A 20,325-nucleotide genomic window follows, 5' to 3' on the forward strand; every position below is an offset into this window, starting at 1 on the left:
AAAAAAAATATTGTTGTTTATTTAATATTAATGAACAATAGACTCAAATCAATTCAATAAAAAATATTTCGATTTCTATCAATTATTAGAAAATTGTACAAGTTTTTAGATTCATCCTTTCAAAATAGTTGGTTTATCTCATTAGTTGGCCCTCAGCTAATCGAAACCAATAATAGGTTTGGAGTGCCATCTGCACTCTGCCCCTATCATTTAGTGAACTTGTAAAGGCCAGCAGCATTGGAATTGTTAGGAAAATACATTTATTTAGATATTTAATAATAACTTCACAGTTAGCTGATGAGTTAACAGCACCAAGGCCGGAAGGTGTAGTAAAAAAATATTAATATTGAAATAACAGTTTTTTACTACATGCATATGAATATAAACACGGTACATATACCAAAACCAATAACATTTTTTATAATTTGTGTCTGTTTAATAAAAAAGTGATGTGTATAGTTTTAACTCGATTCCTCGCACGGCACAAACATTTGTATTCATGAGTATGATTGTTTGTATCGGTCTGGGTGTTTTCTATGTATAATATGTATGTATTTACAAAAAAAAAATCTATGTATATGTATCAGTTCTCTAGTACCCATAACACAAGCTTTAGCTAGCTTAACTTGGGTCTAGATGGCGCTGTGTGAATTGTCGTGATATTATAAAAAAAAACTCAATAAGTAAATACCTGAACAGTATAATTCTTCAATGCGGCAGCATCCTTGAGCTGTTGCTGCAGCAGCCGGCGCCGGTCCCGGGCTCCGGTCTTGACACGCAGCTGCGGACACCGGTCCGGGGCGGCGGCCCGGCCCGGACCGGGCTCCGGTACCGGCTCAGACCACTCCAGCAGAGTCGCCAGGTGGCGAGTTAACGATTCCTATCGACAAGTATTATAATGCTAGTTACGCTGGATACATTGGAAATTGATGACCTCGGTGATCTAGTGGTTTAGTACAGCGCTTTACGACCGATGGTCGCGGGTTCGATTCCTCGAAGGGCATAAACATTATTGTTTGTATCGGTCTAGGTGTTTTCTATGTATAATATGTATGTATTTAGAAAAAAAAACCTATGTATTTGTATCAGTTATCTAGTACCCATAACACAAGCTTTAGCTAGCTTAACTTGGGTCTAGATGGCGCTGTGTGAATTGTCCTGAGATTATTATTATTATTATATATTAGAGATAGAAAATGAACGTATAACTGGTCATTCGCATCCTCTAGGGAGGTGAAACATGGGGCCTCGGGGCTCCGCATCCACTCCCGGGTGCTGGATCTTGGACCTCCTAGTGTCATACTTGGGGACATTTTTTATATATACATATATATTTTTCAAAATTCTCTTGGTACCTGTTACTTTCATATCCTTGCTTGCAACACTTCCATTCATAAATAAATTTAAGTTCAGTGTAATATAGTCCACTATGGGCTTGTCAGTAATGTGGACCAATGAGCCTATTGCTAGCAAAGTACCGTGTCAGGTTGACCTCCATACGGTTCCCCCTGGACACCATCATGATAAATTCATGGTGAATTTAACACGATGGGCTAACTGACCTGACCTCATGTTCATCTTATGATCCTCCACTGGTGCCCCGCCAGCGTAAACCGCTAGCACAGGCGGGTGCACCATTACATTATCATCGTAAAAAAACCTGTTAGCCTCATTCCATTATCATCGTTTAAAAAACTCTGTATACATAAATTTTTAAGACGTTTTAGACTACCTGCATGTACCCGGCGTCGCCTGTTCCTAGTGCGAGGCGAGCGAGGAGCGGCTCGCTCCAGTCGTCGTGCGATCGTCCGACGACGTACTGCGACAGCTCCGACATCTGCGCCGCTACAACACCAACCAATAAACACACATTTAAGTAAATTCCTCTGCCCTCCAGTAATCACTACATTCGCACGGGTGTACATGTAGTATATATAGTTTTTAAATATTATATTATATGTAAGTTACTCTATAAGGTATTTATAATATGGGCCTAGTTGCCTGAAATAAATGAATAAATAAAATAGATAAAAATATATATATAACGAGGGTAGTTCCTCTACTTGGGATACCTCGTCATCAGAACCCATGTTCTGTTAGGCAAGAAATAATAGTCTGGATTTAAAGTATAATATAACTCACTCCCGATAACAAAATAATAAATTCAACAACGATCAGCCTTTGATGCAAACGGATTAGTCAGGGAAACGCGGCAAGTTCGGTACAGAGTGCAGAACAAATCTTTATTCAAAAAACGTTTCGTAATTGCCGTTAAAACTGCTTTACCCTGTAATAGTCAAACTTTTGACGTTTTCAACAACGATAATAGATGGCGCTATTCTAGTAGAAACTAATCAATTGAGCCTCTTTGTTGATTCTGCGACATATAAATCTTCCTCTTGAATCGCTCTATCTGTTAAAAAATACCGCTTCTAAAGCATATATAGGGACGGACAAACAGCGAAATCGCCTTTGTTTTATAGAAATAGAAATAGAAATATCTTTATTCAAATAAACTTATTACAAGCACTTTTGAATAGTCATATTTTGATTCTACCACTCATTCGGAATGCAGATTCATCACAAGAAACTTGTGTGTTGCTCTTTTTAATAGATGTTTTTTTTTATATAAATAATTACAGTATAACAAGTAAGAGGCATGCGATAATCAACATAAAAATCGCTACGCACTTATTATTAATGTAATCAGATAATATTGTCGGTGCTATGGATTTAAAGTTTTTCTATAAAAACATTATATAAATTCTTCAATTTTCATAGTTTTTTTCTGTTTTATTTGACATTTAAATCTTTTTTCTGGCAGATTTATAACAGATTATTTTATATTAAAAACCTTACGCAATTGCCATAAAACGAATTACTAACTTTAGCCAAACGACATTTAGGTAAAATCAGTTTGTTATTGTTACATAAGCTTTTATTAGTGCAATCACTAACTGTTTTATACTATGTAATATAAATAAATAATAAAAAAAAATAATGTGTAATACCATCTAGAGCATGGGTGAGGAAACTTTTCATCAACGGGCCAATTTAATTTGAAATATTTATGCCGGGTAATAAAGTAACACTTATTCATAAGAATAGAATAAAATAAAAAAAAATATTTATTCAAATAAAGTTATAATTAAATATAGGTATAAAAAACAGGGGTTGATTGTAAAAGGTTGAAAATTTGAAGTTATATTGTATTTGTCAATTAAAAATCATCTATACATCTATACATATAAATAAAATTGGAGTGTCTGTTTGTAATATTGAAATAACCGTTTTTTACTACATGCATATAAATCTATATACGGTATATAAACCAAAATAACATTTTTTATCATTTTTGTCTGTCTGTCTGTCGGTCTGTTTGTTCCGGCTATTTTCTGAAATGGCTGCACCGATTTTGACAGGACTTTTTTTGGCAGGTAGCTGATGTAATAAGGAGTAACTTAGGCTTTTTATTTTAAAAAAATAAAGTTATATTCCACGCGGACGAAGTCGCGGGAACAGCTAGTAATATATAAGAATATAAAAGAAATATTGGGGTGGGTTACTCTTATCATTGAGGGTTATTAAAAATAGATGTTGGTTGATTCTCAAACCTACCCAATATATATATATATATATACCTACAAATAAAAGTCATAAAAATCGGTAAAGCCGTTTAAGAGGAGTTTAGTAACAAACATCGCGACACGAGAATGTTATATATCATATACTAGTTTTTACTTCGCCCGCATGTTTTTCTTGAATAAAAAGTATCCAATGTTCATTCTAATACCTCCAAGAACATGTGTACAGAATTTCATGATTATCGGTTCAGTAGTTTTTGCGTGAAAGCGTAATAAACATTCCTACTTACATTACAATATTATTAAAAATACATGGAATACGAACAGCGTGGTAGGTGGTGGAGACCGCGGTGGGTGGCCACGTATGCCAGCGTTCCGGCTGGACCGAAACCGATGCGGCTGTGCCGCGCGCGACACACCGACATATCAGCTAAGCACGCCGCGTCCAGTTTACCTGCCGAAAATCGAATTCACAATAACCTTAGACAATTTACACAGCGCCATCTAGTCCCAATGCAAGCAGAGCTTGTGTTACGGATACTTGTATCGGAAGTAAAGCAGCGGCTAAACTTTAATTTAATTTCAGTTAGCGCAAACGATATTTACGCAGTTCCATACGAAATAAAAAAAAAAAACTAACCCGCTATGGTTTCCTTGAAGGGCGGCACTTTCCTGTGATACTGCAACACTATGGTGTACGGACGCACTATTAGTGGCTTCATTGTAACCTCTGCAACAGAAATATAATAATAATAATAAATGGAAAGCACACACCATCCACATAGTACCCATAGTTTTGTCATCCACAGGAGTTATACCAAAAAGTCTGAACAAACACCTAGACACGTTGCATATCCCCTCCTCTACAATAGACCTATTACAAAAAGCCGTCATACTAAACACATGCCGAATAGTCAGAAAATTTCTATCTTCATCACATAACTCATCCATGCTTGACTAAGGCCCGCGTGTTTGAATATATTACCCCCGTAAAAAGGGGGATATAATAAATATATATATATGTATACGTAATAATAATAATAATAAATTGTTTGGTGATTTTTACCCGCAATGATCAGTCTATTACCCCATCAATGGGAGATATATAATACATATTCATTCATTCATAATTCATAATTTAAGAGCTGTGCTCTTGTCGGTGGAGCTCCCGCCACCTTCCACGATCTTCTATCAGTCCCTTTAGCTGTTGATACGACACGACTCCAACTTGTTCTTTAACTTGCTTGATGTAGCTGTGTCTCGATCTTCCCCTTTCTCTCTTTCCATCTATTTCTCCTTTTATAATGTTGTTAATTAGTTCGTCGTGTCGTATCAAGTGCCCCAACATTTTTCCCCGCCTATTCTCAATAATATCTATGATCTGTCTCTTTTCTTTAATCCTCTCAAGCACTTCTTCATTCCTTATTTTATCTTTCCAGCTAATTCTTTCCATACATAATACATATATAAAAAAATAATAATAATAATAATATGTGACTTGGTGATATAAGCCCGTCCTTGTGATCACTATAAAACAACCGATATTTAAATTGTGAAACGGTGGAAATAATAATAATAATTTTTGTCTTCCACTTAAAAATTATTCATCCTCATCATTGATAATTTATACTGTCATTGTTTGGTGATTTTTCCCCGCAATGATCAGTCTATTACCCCATCAATGACGACCTCGGTGGTCTAGCGGTCTAGCATACCGCTTTACGACCGATGGTCGCGGGTTCGATTCCTCGCACGGCACAAACATTTGTATTCATGAGTATGATTGTTTGTATCGGTCTGGGTATTTTCTATGTATAATATGTATGTATGTAGGAAAAAAAAAATTATCTATGTATTTGTATCAGTTGTCTAGTACCATAACACAAGCTCTGCTTAGCTTGGGACTAGATGGCGCTGTGTGAATTGTCCTGAGATGATTATTATTATTATTATCAATGGGAGATATATAATATATATATAAAAAAAATAATAATTAAATCGAACGAATCACTAAGGAGAGGTGAACTATTTCCTGAGACTGAAGGTTTCATGCTTGCAATACAAGATGAAGTAATACCAAAAATTTCAAATAATTTTTTTAGGAAGTTTGTGTGACAACAAAAACAAAATACCATAGACATCCCACAGCCACTGCTTACCATCAGATAAGCCGTATGCTTGATTGCTACATAAAAACAAAAATCCTTCCATTCTCATACTTGATGGTTAAATTTTCCGGACTACTCTAACTGACCACAGCTGATTTTTACAGCTTCACCGGACGATAGGGGCGAGTGCAGATGACATTCCAAACCAAAGGAAGGACTTATGGAGCGGCTGAAGGCCAACTCCTGCCTGACGGATACGACTTTAGTCTGAGGGCACCACTAGGGGTTCGAACCACGGCTCAGGCCGTCGTAATATCGAACCCCCTTTGAATTGGACGGGGGATCGATAGGAGGGGACAATATGTACATAAAATATTGATCATATAATTAAATGACAATAGGAAAATATAAGGTGGGGTGACACAGTTTAGACACGGCAGTGCTTAGTAGACAACATTGAGTTTGTCTTACTAGACATTATTAATTACAATTATTATATTGATGTATCTAGGTAACTGTGTCCCATAGTACCCAAAGTACTGAAGGACAACTCCCGCCTGACGGATACGACTTTAGTCTGAGGGCACCACTAGGGGTTCGAACCTCGGCTCAGGCCGTCGTAATATCGAACCCCGTTTGAATTGGACGGGGGATCGATCGTAGGGGTTACTTGATGGTAATGACTTATTTTCTACAATAGTATATTTTTTATAAAATAACTTAATTATAAAATATATTTTTTTATAAAATCTTTTCAGATTGAAGTTGAGTTGAGTGTTGAGTGATTGAGTCTGAAAAGACTTTACCAATGTTGCCAGCTTTTGCGATTCATATACTCAAGATTAATTAAACGATGAAATAGAAATAGAAATATTTTTTATTCAAATAAACTCAATACAAGCACTATCGAATTCACATCTTTTATTCTACCACTCATTCAGAATGCAGTCTCATCATTAGACGAATGAGCTTAATAATTGTGTGTTTCTCTTTTGAATATATGTTATTTAAAATAAATAATTACACACTAACAAGAAAGAGGCATGTGATAATGACTAAATAGCAAAGTATTTTTTATTAAAAACAAATGTATACTGAAATACCTTCAGAGTCTGCAGGCGTGGGGGTGAGGTCCATCTCGAGTGCTGCCGGAGTAATGGGTACCGGCGAAGGAATCAGCCGGGGGGCGGCCAGCGGCACCAGCTGGTCCCCGGTCGACACCGACACGTCATCATCCATCTCTGTTGATAACAATAAGATTATTCTTATCTGCAATCAGTCCCGGAACTATACAGATCTTCTGGGTGTGAGAACTGAGAATGGAGTGTCCACCCCAATGGGAGAATCTGCTCCTTACGAATACTGCGAAACATGTCTGGTATCTAAGGAGCCCTACCACGCTGCGACATAACTTGTATTGTATAAATGAGTAGCAAAATACATAAGATATAACATATATATATACATCTTACATATAAAATTCTCGTGTCACAGTTTTCGTTCCCATACTCCTCCGAAACGGCTTGACCGATTCTCATGAAATTTTGCGAGCGTATTGAGTAGGTCTGAGAATCGGCCAACATCTATTTTTCATCCCCCTAAATATTAGGGGTAGTCCAACCCGAAATTTTCTTTTTTAATTTTATGGCAAAACAACGTTTGCCGGAACATCTAGTATATATATATTATATATATATATAATAAATAAATAACCTGGACAATTCACACAGCGCCATCTAGTCCCAAGCTAAGCAGAGCTTGTGTTATGGTACTAGACAACTGATATAAAATAAATCCTTGAACACAACCGAAGTTTCATTTTGAATATCTTTAACTGGAGGGAAGGGCAGTGTTAGTAATGTGGACTCATAACCTATTGCTAGCAATGTACCATGTCAGGTTGACCTCCACGCGATTCCCCTTGGAAACCATCGTGATAAATTCCAGATGAATTTATCACGATGTGCTAACTGACCTGACCTCATGCTCATCCTATCATCCTCCACTGGTGCCCCGCCAGGGTATACCGTTAGTGCAGGCGGGTGCACCATTTCATTATCATATAAAAAAAAAAACTAGAGGTGAAGGGAATTATTAAAGGGACCTAGTAACTTCCATTGCGTGCAATTTTCCATGGATAGGTCGACCTCCACGCGTTTTGTGAATATGTAACGATGGGCTAACTGACCTGACCTCATGCTCATCTTATCCTCCACTGGTGCCCCGCCAGCGTAAACCGTTAGCGCAGGCGGGGGCACCATTTCATTATCATCCAAAAATATATCTTTAACTGTACCAGAAGGGATATAAAATACATAATATGGCAATGTACCCATGTCAGCGTAGAGTGATGCCTTCATCAGTTGAACATTGTGACTCTGTCGGTGTTCTAGCCGAGCCAATTCACCCGTTGGACTCTTCATACCGTAAGCTGAGGAAATAAACAATTATCTTAATCATTGCATAGTATAAAACCAAGTCGCTGTCGCTGTCTGTCCGTCCCTATGTATGCTTAAATCTTTGAAACTATGCAACGGATTTTGAAGCCATTTTTTAATAGATAGAGTGATTCAAGAGGAAGGTTTATATATATAATACATGTACACCCGTGCGAAGTTGGGACGAGTAACTAGTAATATTATAAACGAGGAGGTTTCTGAGTATGAATGTGTGGATGGATGTTTGTTACTCTTTCACGCAAAAACTACTAAACATTTTAAGTCGTTTGTGGCTCTGGTCCCCACCAACATGCTGCAACCTTCATGAAGGAGGACTACTGGCCGCAGGGTGTGGTATATCGGCGCTACCGGCAGATTGCCATCGTCAGTGCCGTGATCACACAGACAATATCAATATATTAAAAATAAAGAAAATAAATAAAAAAATAAATATGTTAGTTTTGTAATATTAATTTATATATATATTAGTCTGTAAGGTACTTATAATATAGGTCATTAGTAACCTGAATTCAATAAATAAATAATAGTTTAAGTTAGTTAGCCATGTAATCAAATGACAGAAAGTCGTAATATAAACTTTTGTATTATTATGTACTGTTCCTTTTTAATGTTGTAATCTTATGGTTGTATAAATAAAGCATTATATATTTATCTAGACACGCGGGATCGTGTCAAGCCGAGTTTCAAGTAAGAGAACTGGCGAGCAGCACCGTGTGTATATTTACACGAACCATTTGGAGCCACTTTTGACCCCCTCATAACTCAAAAACTCTTTCACATAAACCTGCCAAATTTGGTTCATATATTGAGACTTGCGAGATAAATATGTGTTCAAAATTTCTTTACGAAGTTTTCATATACGAAATATACTTAATTGTCGGTTCCTATTTTAATATTAGTAGTAACTAGCAATCGAAAGTAATAATTGGTATATGAGAACTGGCCAAGTTAGACCTTAGGCTACAGTATATTATCCTAAGTTATAAGAAGAAATGATATTTTATATTGTTATAAATACATTTCAGGACAGACAATTGAACTTGGCACCCATTTAGATCTCACCTCTTTTGTCGTAGAAGTCAACAATCAAGGCATATATCATAATATTAAACTCGGCTATCATTTCACATTTATGTTTTTGGTGGTAAGTTGTCAAATCAAATCAAATCAAAATATCTTTATTCATGTAGGTCTATTACAGAGTTTTGTAATATGTCAAATCTACCGTCAGTTCGGAATGATTTCGAGATAAGAAGAACGCAAAATATCTTTATTAATGTAGGTCTATTACACTTTTATGATATGTCAAATCTATATTTGATCGAATTAGGATTTTGCGGAAGTCCATTCCACTACTCGATGTATTTATATTATTTTGTTTAATTCTGCTACAATTAACATGTGTGAGACGACGAATATTCGGTGTGGAAACCTGACCAGCGCTACGAGCTTCTCCAGTGGCGATCAGATTCCGACCGTTATTGAGTCTATACCCATATCGCGACACGTGTCACGTGTGTAAACAAAATAATATAAATCTATCGAGTATTATTACAATTTTTTTTTTCCAAAAATTCTCATCTCCCCTCTTAAGGAGAGGAGATGGCAACATACCCCCGGCAGAAGCACAGTCGGCCGGGGTTCATGGCCCCAGGGAGAGAAACCGGCGTACAATGCGGGCAGAATCAAACAGCACCGCTTACTGCATCTTTTCCGGGAGTGATTATTATTAATATTATTATTATTTGATTATTATTTGATTACTTGATTATTATTATTATTATTTGACGTTCATAAGCGGCTAATAAGTCCTATGTAAATGATTTTTTGATTTGATTTACTTTAAACTTATTAATATTATAAACGCGAAAGTTTGTGAGTATGGATGGATGTTTGAATGAATGAATGAAATGAATGAAATGAATGAAATGAATGAAATGAATGAAATGAATGAAATGAATGAAATGAAATGAATGAAATGAATGAAATGAATGAAATGAAAATATGTAAAATGTGCGAAATATAAGGTTAAATGTCATGCAACGTTGAGGCGAACGAAGTTGAGTGAGCTAGTATTATATAAGTAGTCGGAATTCAATGAAGGAAAAAATTACAAATACCTTTGCTGTCTTGATATAGACTCTGTGCTTCTGCATTATCCTCGGTTGTGTCCATTTCGAATGCTGCAAACAAATATATATGAAATTAATATATTTTACTTCACCAACTGACTTAACAAAATACGGTATACCATTACTCACCTTTACCAGCACCGTTGAGCAAGTCCAACGACGTCTGGTGCATCGCAAACAGATCATCCCCGAGCCCGTGGGAGAGTCCTAGGCCTGCTGCCGGGGCAGGGGCGGAGCCGCCGGATACCGGCACTGATGTCTTTGGAACTGGAAAGAAAAAAAAATGTAATTGTAATGGTGAAGAAACTGACTGTCCAGCTAATGGTAAGTGGTAACCGTCGCATACATGAACAGCACTACGGACATCAGGTTTCACGTGACGCCCGTGATACCACTCACGCGTTGTCACTCCAGAGTACTAACATGTCACGCCTCTTATCCTGTAATTTCACTTCCTAATCTGCACTACAACCGAAACAGCTTACAAAGCAAGCTGCTTGGCCGAAATAGGTGAGACTGAGCTACATACACGGACGAGTTTTGTCTAGACTGTCTGTGTACAAATTAAATTTAAATCGGTTTTGTAGTGAAAACGAGACGGACAGACTTACTTTCGCATTTTTTTATCTTAGTAAGGATGTTTGATGACTATTTAAAACATATTGTTTATTTAATAATTATGATTAAATTACTAGGAACTGCTGTCTGTAGACTCTGCTGGTTGACCAGCTGCCGCTTCAGCACCTCAGGAGTGATGTCGTCCTCCTCGTCTGAATCAGTTAGGCCGTATTTGCTAAAATGTTCCACCTGCCGGAATAAATTGGTGTCATAGTATCACATAGTATAAAACAAAGTCGCTGTCGCTGTGTGTCCGTTCCTATGTATGCTTAAATCTTTCAACGGATTTTGAAGCGGTTTTTTTAACAGATAGAATGATTCATGAGGAAGGTTTATATATATAATACATGTACACCCGTGCGAAGGCGTGGTGAGCAGCTAGTATAGTATAAAACAAAGTCGCTGTCGCTGTCTGTCCCTATGTATGCTTAAATGTTTAAAACTACACAACGGATTTTGAAGCTGTTTTTTAATAGATAGTGATTCAAGAGAAAAGTTTATACATATAATACATGTACACCCTTGCGAAGCCGGGGCGAGTAGCTAGGATACTTAGGAACAGCAAATTTGTCTTTAAATCTATTATTGTAATGTAAGTAAAAAAAAAAAAGTAATTCAATTGAGTTTCTTGCCAGTTCTTCTCAATTGGATCTATATACCGAACTGGACGGTAGGGAAAAAATAAAATTATAATGTAAAAATTTGACGTTCATAAGCGGCTAAAATGTCCTACATGAATAAATGATTTTTGAATTTTGAATTTTAAGTTGGACTCCACTCTCCGCAATCAGCCTCCCATCTGGACCGTTGTACGTGTAGAGCTACAGAAGTAGCCAGCCAAGCTCCTCCCAAAAGCTCAGGTGTCTTCACAAGCTTTACGGAGCGACCTCACCGTTCCGAGGATCTGTGTTCATTGTGTGGCCACTACAAGTACTACAGTATTACATGGGCAGTTTCTTCGGCTTCAAAACCAGCCTCGAGAAAGAGGACTGTCTGTAGCACCTATTGTGTACAGATGTTTGTTTAAGGGAGACAGTGGCACGTTATTGTCCCTATCATTATTTTGAGGTTTTGCCCATTTAGGTTCAGTAATAGTTTTGCCAATCGATAGTTTTAATGTTATGATACTGACCGGATTTTCTTGAAACTTTACAGTAATATATAGCTTATGCATCGGAATCACACATAGGCTATATTTTTAAATTGAAATTTAACGCAGGTGAAACCACGAGCACAGCTAGTTAATATTATGAACGCGAAAGTTTGTGAGTATGGATGAATGTTTGTTACTCTTTCAGACAAAAACTACTGAACGGATTTAGATGAAAGTTTACGGTAATATAGCTCATGCATCAGAATAACACATAGGCTGTTCAAAATCTACCCTGTATCATCGTAAGCACAGATATTATATTATATTAGAGTCCGTTAGTTTTCTGTTCCCGCGCGTTCCCTTCCCCTCCCTAACTAGTACTGAACCGACTGTACGACGGTCTTGACGCGCGCGCGCATTGTGTTGTGAATTAAAATAAATTAGAACTGTGAAACCTACTGTGAAACTGGAAAGCTAGCGAAGATATCTTCGAGACCCTGAAGCCCAAGAAATCCGCAGAACCATACAGGTACGTGACTGACGTTTCCCAAACATTTTGGTAGCAGAGTAGTTTCCCAAACATAGGCTATATTTCATATTGATATTTAACGCGTTTAAAATCGCTGGCACATCTTGTATATATTGTTATGATAAATAATATAATTGTAAATCTACCACTCACCCGGAATACCCAGCTGCCTGTCTGCGGCCGGTACTCGATGAACTTCGTGTCGTGTTTGTCACACACGCGCCGCAGTTTAGCCTCGTAGTCCATTTTGAGAAGTCTGCAAATCATAATATTTTAAAATATATAATCACTGGTGAACCCTGCACTGACGGTATTCGTCAGTGCAGGTTGTGCAGTGCTGTTCATCTTATTATCCTCCACTGGTACCCGCCAGCGTGGCGGGGCACCAGTGGAGGATAATAAGATGAACATGAGGTCAGGTCAGTTAGCACATCGTGGTAAATTCACCATGAATTTATAACGATGGTTTCCTGGAGAACCGCGTGGATGTTAAGTTAGGTTAGGATTATTAGTCACATTACTAAATAATCCGATTTCTCCAATATACATAATCTATACATATAAATAAAATTGTAGTGTCTGTTTGTAATATTGAAATAACCGTTTTTTACTGTATGAATATGAATATAAATACGGAACATACACCAAAAAACCACTTTTTAAAATTTTTGTCTGTCTGTCTGTCGGTCTGTTTGTTCCGGCTAATCTCTGAAACGGCTGAACCGATTTTAACGGGACTTTTTTTGGCAGGTAGCTGATGTAATAGGGAGTAACTTAGGCTACTTTTATTTTAGAAACATTATTTTATTGTAGAAAAATGAAGCATAATTCCACGCGGACGAAGTCGCGGGTACAGCTAGTCATATACATAAAATTCTCGCGTCACAATGAAATGAAATGAAATGAAATGATTTTATTTTGCGAGAAATGTGGTGTGCACAGATGTTATAAAGTACATATGGTTCCATACAATCCGTCTTATATGAAGACATGCAAAATTTTATATTAGTTATGCTTCTGCAAATAATTACACAATTCTGTCTTTCAGATAGCATATTACATTATTATATTATACAATTTTAAGAAATTATTATATCTATATTATTATTTAGTCATTATATGTCAATATTATTACAGTTATGTCATTACTATTATATTAGTATAATACAATGTTAGTTGCCATACTCCTCTGAAACGGCCTGACCGGTTTTTATGAAATTTTATATGCATATTCTGTTCACGCCGTATAGACGGCAGAGCGGGGCGGAGGGGGCGGCACACATCAGTGTGAACTTAGCATCGAGCGCGGTGCACGGACGAAAGAAAAAATCAGCCATAACGGCGAATAGACGATAAATACATCATTCACGAAAATACGCCCTTGTACACACATCACAATAAACAAAAAACAAAAACATATTCAGTAGGTCTGAGAATCGGCTATTTATTTTTATACCCCTGAGTGATAAGGGTTGTCCACCCCTAACATATTTTAATTGTTTTTATTATATTATAATTTAGCATTAAACATAAGAATACATAGTGGCGCCGGTGTCAGAGAGGTTGAAGAGTAATCGTTTATCATGATATGGACATGTAATGCGTAGGAATGAGGATAATATTTTAAGAAAGGTGTTTACATATGAATGTGGATGGTTATAAGGGCAGAGGAAGGAAGAAGAGATGGATGGACTGTGTGAAAGATGATATGGTGAGGTGTCAGAGAGGTTGAAGAGTAATCGTCTATCATGGTATGGACATGTAATGCGTAGGAATGAGGATAATATTTTAAGAAAGGTGTTACATATGAATGTGGATGGTTATAAGGTCAGAGGAAGGCCGAAAAAGAGATGGATGGACTGTGAAAGATGATATGGTAAGAAAGGGAGTGAATAACGCGATGACTGCGAACAGGGATGAATTGTAGAGAAAAACATATTACGAAGAAAACAAATAAATGGGATAAGAAAGAAGCAGATGATGATGATAAGAATACAAACAACTTTAATTTCAACCCCTATTTTTTAATAGCAATAATTATTTATATGTCAGAACATTTGCGGGGTCATCTAGTACATATCTTATCTTATTAATATTATAAACGTGAAAGTTTGTGAGTCTGGATGTTTGTTACTCTTTCACGCAATAACTACTAACTGGATTTTCTATTCCTATTGTGTACAGATGTTTGTTTAAGGGACAGTGGCACGTTATTGTCCCTATCATTATTTTGAGGTTTTGCCCATTTAGGTTCAGTAATAGTTTTGTCAATCGATAGTTTTAATGTTATGATACTGACCGGATTTTCTTGAAACTTTACAGTAATATATAGCTTATGCATCGGAATCACACGTAGGCTATATTTTTAAATTAAAATTTAACGCACGTGAAACCACGAGCACAGCTAGTTAATATTATGAACGTGAAAGCATGTGAGTATGGATGAATGTTTGTTACTCTTTCAGACAAAAACTACTGAACGGATTTAGATGAAATTTTAGGGTAATATAGATCATGCATCAGAATAACACATAGGCTATATTTCATATTGATATTTAACGTGGTTAAAACCGCTGGCACAGCTTGTATATGTATGTAGTATGTTGGCTAGCGGTTGCAATCTCACGTAATGATTTTTAATATTTTTTTTTCTATGTTACTCTTATTAATATTTTCTTTTTTTCTTTTCGTTTTTATCCCTACCACTCAGGTAAAATTATATCAAATTATACTGTGAACTATTTACATTATTTTTATTATACACACAGTGCACAGACAATCACCAATAATATTGCTCTTTTATTTTATATTTATTTTAATTATTATTTTCACGTACCCTCAAATGGGTTGAAGCTGAACATCAGTGTTTTGTTCCCTGAACAATGTCCCACGCTGAGCTTCGACCTGTTTGTATTGCTACAGATCACACATAATAACACAATTTTATAAATCTTATGTTGTATTATGTATTGTCTATTCTTATGAACGTGTTGTGTGTGATTTATTAGTAACAAACAAATAAACAATATATGTATCTATCTATAGACACTCGTACCTGTCAGGGTCTGTGATGGGCCTGCTCTGGGTCTTGTCCCGCGGCCAGACCCGGTCCAGGGTGACGACGGCGCGGCGGTTGAGGCCCTCGCCCTCCGGAGGCTTGTCGCTGTCCTCCGGGTATACTATCACTTCTTTGTTTAAGAAGTGCACTGTAAAATAATAATAATAACAATAATAATCTCAAGACAATTCACACAGCGCCATCTTGACCCAAGTTAAGCTAGCTAAAGCTTGTGTTATGGGTACTAGATAACTGATACATATACATAGATATATATTTTTTTTTGTAAATACATACATATTATACATAGAAAACACCCAGACCGATACAAACAATCATACTCTTGAATACAAATGTTTGTGCCGTGCGAGGAATCGGACCCGCGACCATCGGTCGTAAAGCGGTGTGCTAGACCACTAGACCACCGAGGTCGTCAATATGACGTGCGTACATTAAATTCATGGGTGAAAACTGTGATTGGTACAGTTTATGCTGTAAATAATATATGAAGTTCGAACTTGTGGCGGCGTGGTGGACCGGGTCGATGTGCTCCCTCTAATATGGTTGAGTGCAATGATAGCTAGCTCATCCGTCATACTCGTGGACGGGTGCTGCTTATGGGGACTGGTCTGTTCAGGTTGCGAAATCTGATTAGATTTTTTGTTTTTTTTTTTCAATAGCATATGCTGGTGCTCTTGTATTCTCCCAAATTTGAGTTTAAATGAATTTGTATTATTGTAAATATGTACAACATTTAAAAAAATACGAGCTGAGTTTCTTGTCAGTTCTCATCTCGAAATCATTCCGAACTGACGATAGATTTGACATATCATAAGAGTCTGTAATAGACCTACATGAATAAAGATATTCTGAATTTTGAATGGATTTATTACATTAACTGTAGATGGTACTACTTAGTTGTTCACTATTCGACTATCAAGACCTAAGTGTCCTCTCAAATGTATTCTCTCCTCAGTACTCGCCCCACCACCAATGTGACATGGCATGCCATAGACTAGCTACAGGCACAGGTATTCATTCTAGAAAGGTAGTCTGGAGATATGGCGCTGCTATCTACACAGCATAACTCAGTGGCGCCCTCTATCAACTTTCTTACGATGGTGACAACAACCCACATTTTATTCCATTATTAAGGTAGTATTTATAGCAAATCATGACAGATTTATATAATTATCCAATTAACCTTAATAGAACGGGACGTATAAATACATTAAACGTAAACACTTGCGTGCAATAAGTTTTGTGTACTGGAACTTTGAACGGGTGGAACAAATAGTTTCGTACAAGGAAGTGTTTGTATATTCCCTTTTTGTTGCTTATACATAAAGGAAAACATATATTTCATATCATATAGAATTATACTGTTCTATGACATACTGACACGTCCCAGTGAGTCAGTACCTGTTATATGCTGCGTAATTAAAAAAAAACCCTGGTTAACAGGTTAATTTGCATATTTTATACTTCTCTGAATTATAACTGGTATAATTAAGTATAAAAAAAACATGCACAAAGAAAAAACAATTATCGTAACCCACCGAAGCACATCGAGGCAACATACATACCCAAGACACTGGCTGTATATTTATGTGCTATATTTATTTCTTCTATTAATTATAATATTCTCCGATCGATCCCCCGTCCAATTCAAACGGGGATCGAAATTACGACGGCCTGAGCCGAGGTTGAACCCCTAGCGGTGCCCTCAGACTATCTACGTATCTGTCAGGCGGGAGTTGTCCTTCAGCCGCTCCATAAGTCCTTCCTTTGGTTTGGAGTGCCATCTGCACTCGCCCCCTATCTTGAGGTAGAGCTGTAAAGGCCAGCTGCGACCTTTACAGCTTCACCAGCACAAGAGTAGAGTACAACAGCATGAGAGTACTGCGAAAAAAGCTATCCATATGTATATTTGTCTGTATTGTAAGGGCCATTAGTAGCTTGAATTAAATAAATAACTCACCCAACGAGTCGAGATCCAAACCGGCAACATCTATCTCGCAGTCATAGTACACGTTCCCGTAGTTCTTGCGGCCAATAGTCAAGTGAGGGACCACACACGACCCGTCCGAGCGGAGGTAACCTGTAGGTGGAAATGTGGAGGTCATAATAGAAATAGATATAGGAATACGAATAGGACTAAGAAATAGAAATATAATTAGAAATGTAAATAGAAATATAAGTAGAAATGTTATAATATTCGCGTGTATTCTATTCTTGTTTAGTTTTAGTTTAGTCTAATATTTGTATATATGTTATTTATATAATTAATGTTAAGCCACCATCAAGTATTTCTGCACTTCCTGAAGGTTGACTGGTAGAGAATGCCTATAGCATTAAGTCCGCCGTTTGTATCATAATTTATTGGTTAATAAAGTTTAAGTAAATAAATAAATAAATAGAAATATAATAAGAAATGTAAATAGAAATATAAGTAGAAATATAATAAGAAATGGCAATAGAAATAGAAGTAGAAACATAATAAGAAATGCCAGGTCTTGTGCTAAAAAACAGCGTTGCAGCGCTCCAGCCGCTGCAGCATTATGCTGAGCACGGACCTAATGAGTAGATGCTTCGACAGACATACACATGCAAGCACACGCGCACACACGTAATTTGTGTACTGTTTTTTTTTTAATTGTCACACTGTTTGTTATTCTTTTTTTTGTTTGTTTAATGTGTGTTTTAGTTTTTTCTTCTACTAAATAAATATCATTTCATTTAATTTCAAATGGCAATAGAAGTAGATATATAATTAGAAATAGAATAAAAAATGGAAATAGAAATAGATGTAGAAATATAATAAGAAATGTCAATAGAAATAGAAGTAGAAATATAATTAGTAATATAATTACAAATAATAAACACGAGGTAGCTTTGTGTCTCAAAGGTGAACATTTTTTTTTATTGGGTTGTTAGGGCTATTGTCAGGTGATTGTAGCACCTGTAGCACTGCGACCTACATAGATCTATCGTGCTCGCCCTTTAAAAGGGAACATAGAAATCTTTTTATACTAATATCCCTGGACAATCCACATAGCGCTATCTAGTCCCAAACTAAGCAGAGCTTGTGTTATGGGTACTAGACTGATATTTTTATACTGTTGCGGGTGAATAATAAGATGTTGCTGGTCGAGACGATGTATATTACAGATGATGATAAACTGACAATGTGTACATAGAAATAATGATCTTATATACTAAATAAAAATAGGAAAATGTAAGGTGGGGTGACACAGTTTAGATACAGCAGTGCCTAGTAGACAATATTGAATTTGTCTTACTAGACATTATTAAATGCAATTATTATTTTATGTATCTAGGTGACTGTGTCCCATAAGTACATACATAATATACGTAGAAAACATCCAGACCGAAACAAACAATCACACTCATGAATACAAATATTTGCACCGTGCGAGGAATAGAACCCGCTATCGTCGGAAGTACAGCGCCGTGGTGGTAATATAATAATCATCAAACCTGTGATTTCGTCTAAACTCGGTATGGTGTAGTAGCCGGGACGAGTGAGCTTCACGCCGGCCGGGTGCGGGGTCACTTCCCGAGCTGACACGTTCTCTTCTTCGGATACTGTATAAAAAATACAACATTGTTGGTATTAATACCAGCTGCTGAATTTCAGCATCATCAGCTAGAAACTAAAATACCATCCTGATCATTTGGATGAATGGCGGTCCTCCACAGTGCGGTTTTCTAGAACCTTTTTGCCTCGCACAACCACATTGTGGAATCACCTTCCAGCAATGGTATTTCCGAACCGATACGAAATTGAAACCTTCAAGCTTATTCCTTCTTAAAAGGCCGACAACGTACTTGCAATTCCCCTGGTGTTGCAGGTGCTCATGGGCTCATCATTTACCATCAGGTGAGCCGCAAGCTCGTTTGTCCCCTACGTTAGAAAATATATCTATATATCTATGCTAGTATAGATAGATAGATATATCTATACTCCTAAATGTTAAGGAATGGCCCATCCCAAAATAAAATCTATATTTTTTTGGACACATTTATTTACCTACCTGCCAAAAAGTCCCGTCAAAATCGGTCCAGCCGTTACAGAGATTAGCCGGAACAAACAGACAGACAGACAAAAATTGTAAAAAATGTTATTTTGGTGTATGTACAGTATTTATATTCATATGCATGTAGTAAAAAACAGTTATTTCAACATTACAAACAGACCCTCCAATTTTATTATGTAATAAAACGCATTTCTTAATTAAAAAAAGAGAATAAAGAAGAGAAAGAACCATAAACGCCAGCGATCTGATGCGCAATCTTCTCACACGAGCACGTGCCACGACCGCCGCGGTGACAACAGAATTGTAGCTCACTTCTCCTACCTGGCAGGAGAGGGTGAGGACTTAGGAGAGAGTCAGGATAGAGTAGGATTGAATGTAAGGAAGTGAAGGAAGTGTTACGGCGGTTATCACCTCACCACTGTAGCGCTACATATAACTGGCTGACCCGCGCAAATTCGTCTGCGTTTTATTTCCCCACCTTTTGCAATATTTTCATTGCAGCTCCGCTCCTATTGGTCGTAGCGTAATGTTATATAGCTTAAAGCCTTCCTCGATAAATGGGCTATCCAACATCCAACATAGTTTTTCAATTCGAACCAGTAGTTCCTGAGATTCACGCGATCAAACAAACAAACTCCTCAGTTTTATAATAGTAGTATAGATGTGATGAGGTGTCGCTATGT

The 20,325-nt window shown here is 36.9% G+C and overlaps 1 protein-coding gene across 1 annotated transcript in view; it reads right to left on the reverse strand.

The window, feature by feature from the left end:
- Positions 1-20,325, reverse strand: part of LOC131845263 (nuclear pore complex protein Nup98-Nup96) — an 80,096-nt gene that overhangs the window by 18,367 nt on the left and 41,404 nt on the right. The window contains exons 23-35 of the mRNA XM_059194303.1: positions 19,083-19,190; positions 17,563-17,682; positions 15,579-15,729; positions 12,677-12,779; positions 10,976-11,090; positions 10,413-10,550; positions 10,272-10,334; positions 8,025-8,123; positions 6,796-6,933; positions 4,225-4,314; positions 3,910-4,038; positions 1,733-1,845; positions 692-880 (exon numbers count right to left, since the gene is read on the reverse strand). Coding sequence (XP_059050286.1) covers positions 692-880; positions 1,733-1,845; positions 3,910-4,038; positions 4,225-4,314; positions 6,796-6,933; positions 8,025-8,123; positions 10,272-10,334; positions 10,413-10,550; positions 10,976-11,090; positions 12,677-12,779; positions 15,579-15,729; positions 17,563-17,682; positions 19,083-19,190 — 1,556 coding nt within the window. The remainder of the gene's footprint in view (positions 1-691; positions 881-1,732; positions 1,846-3,909; positions 4,039-4,224; positions 4,315-6,795; positions 6,934-8,024; positions 8,124-10,271; positions 10,335-10,412; positions 10,551-10,975; positions 11,091-12,676; positions 12,780-15,578; positions 15,730-17,562; positions 17,683-19,082; positions 19,191-20,325) is intronic.

The sequence above is a fragment of the Achroia grisella genome, unplaced genomic scaffold (genome assembly GCF_030625045.1).
Source record: "Achroia grisella isolate CSIRO2021 unplaced genomic scaffold, CSIRO_AGI_Agris_v1 utg461, whole genome shotgun sequence".
Lineage (NCBI taxonomy): Eukaryota > Metazoa > Arthropoda > Insecta > Lepidoptera > Pyralidae > Achroia > Achroia grisella.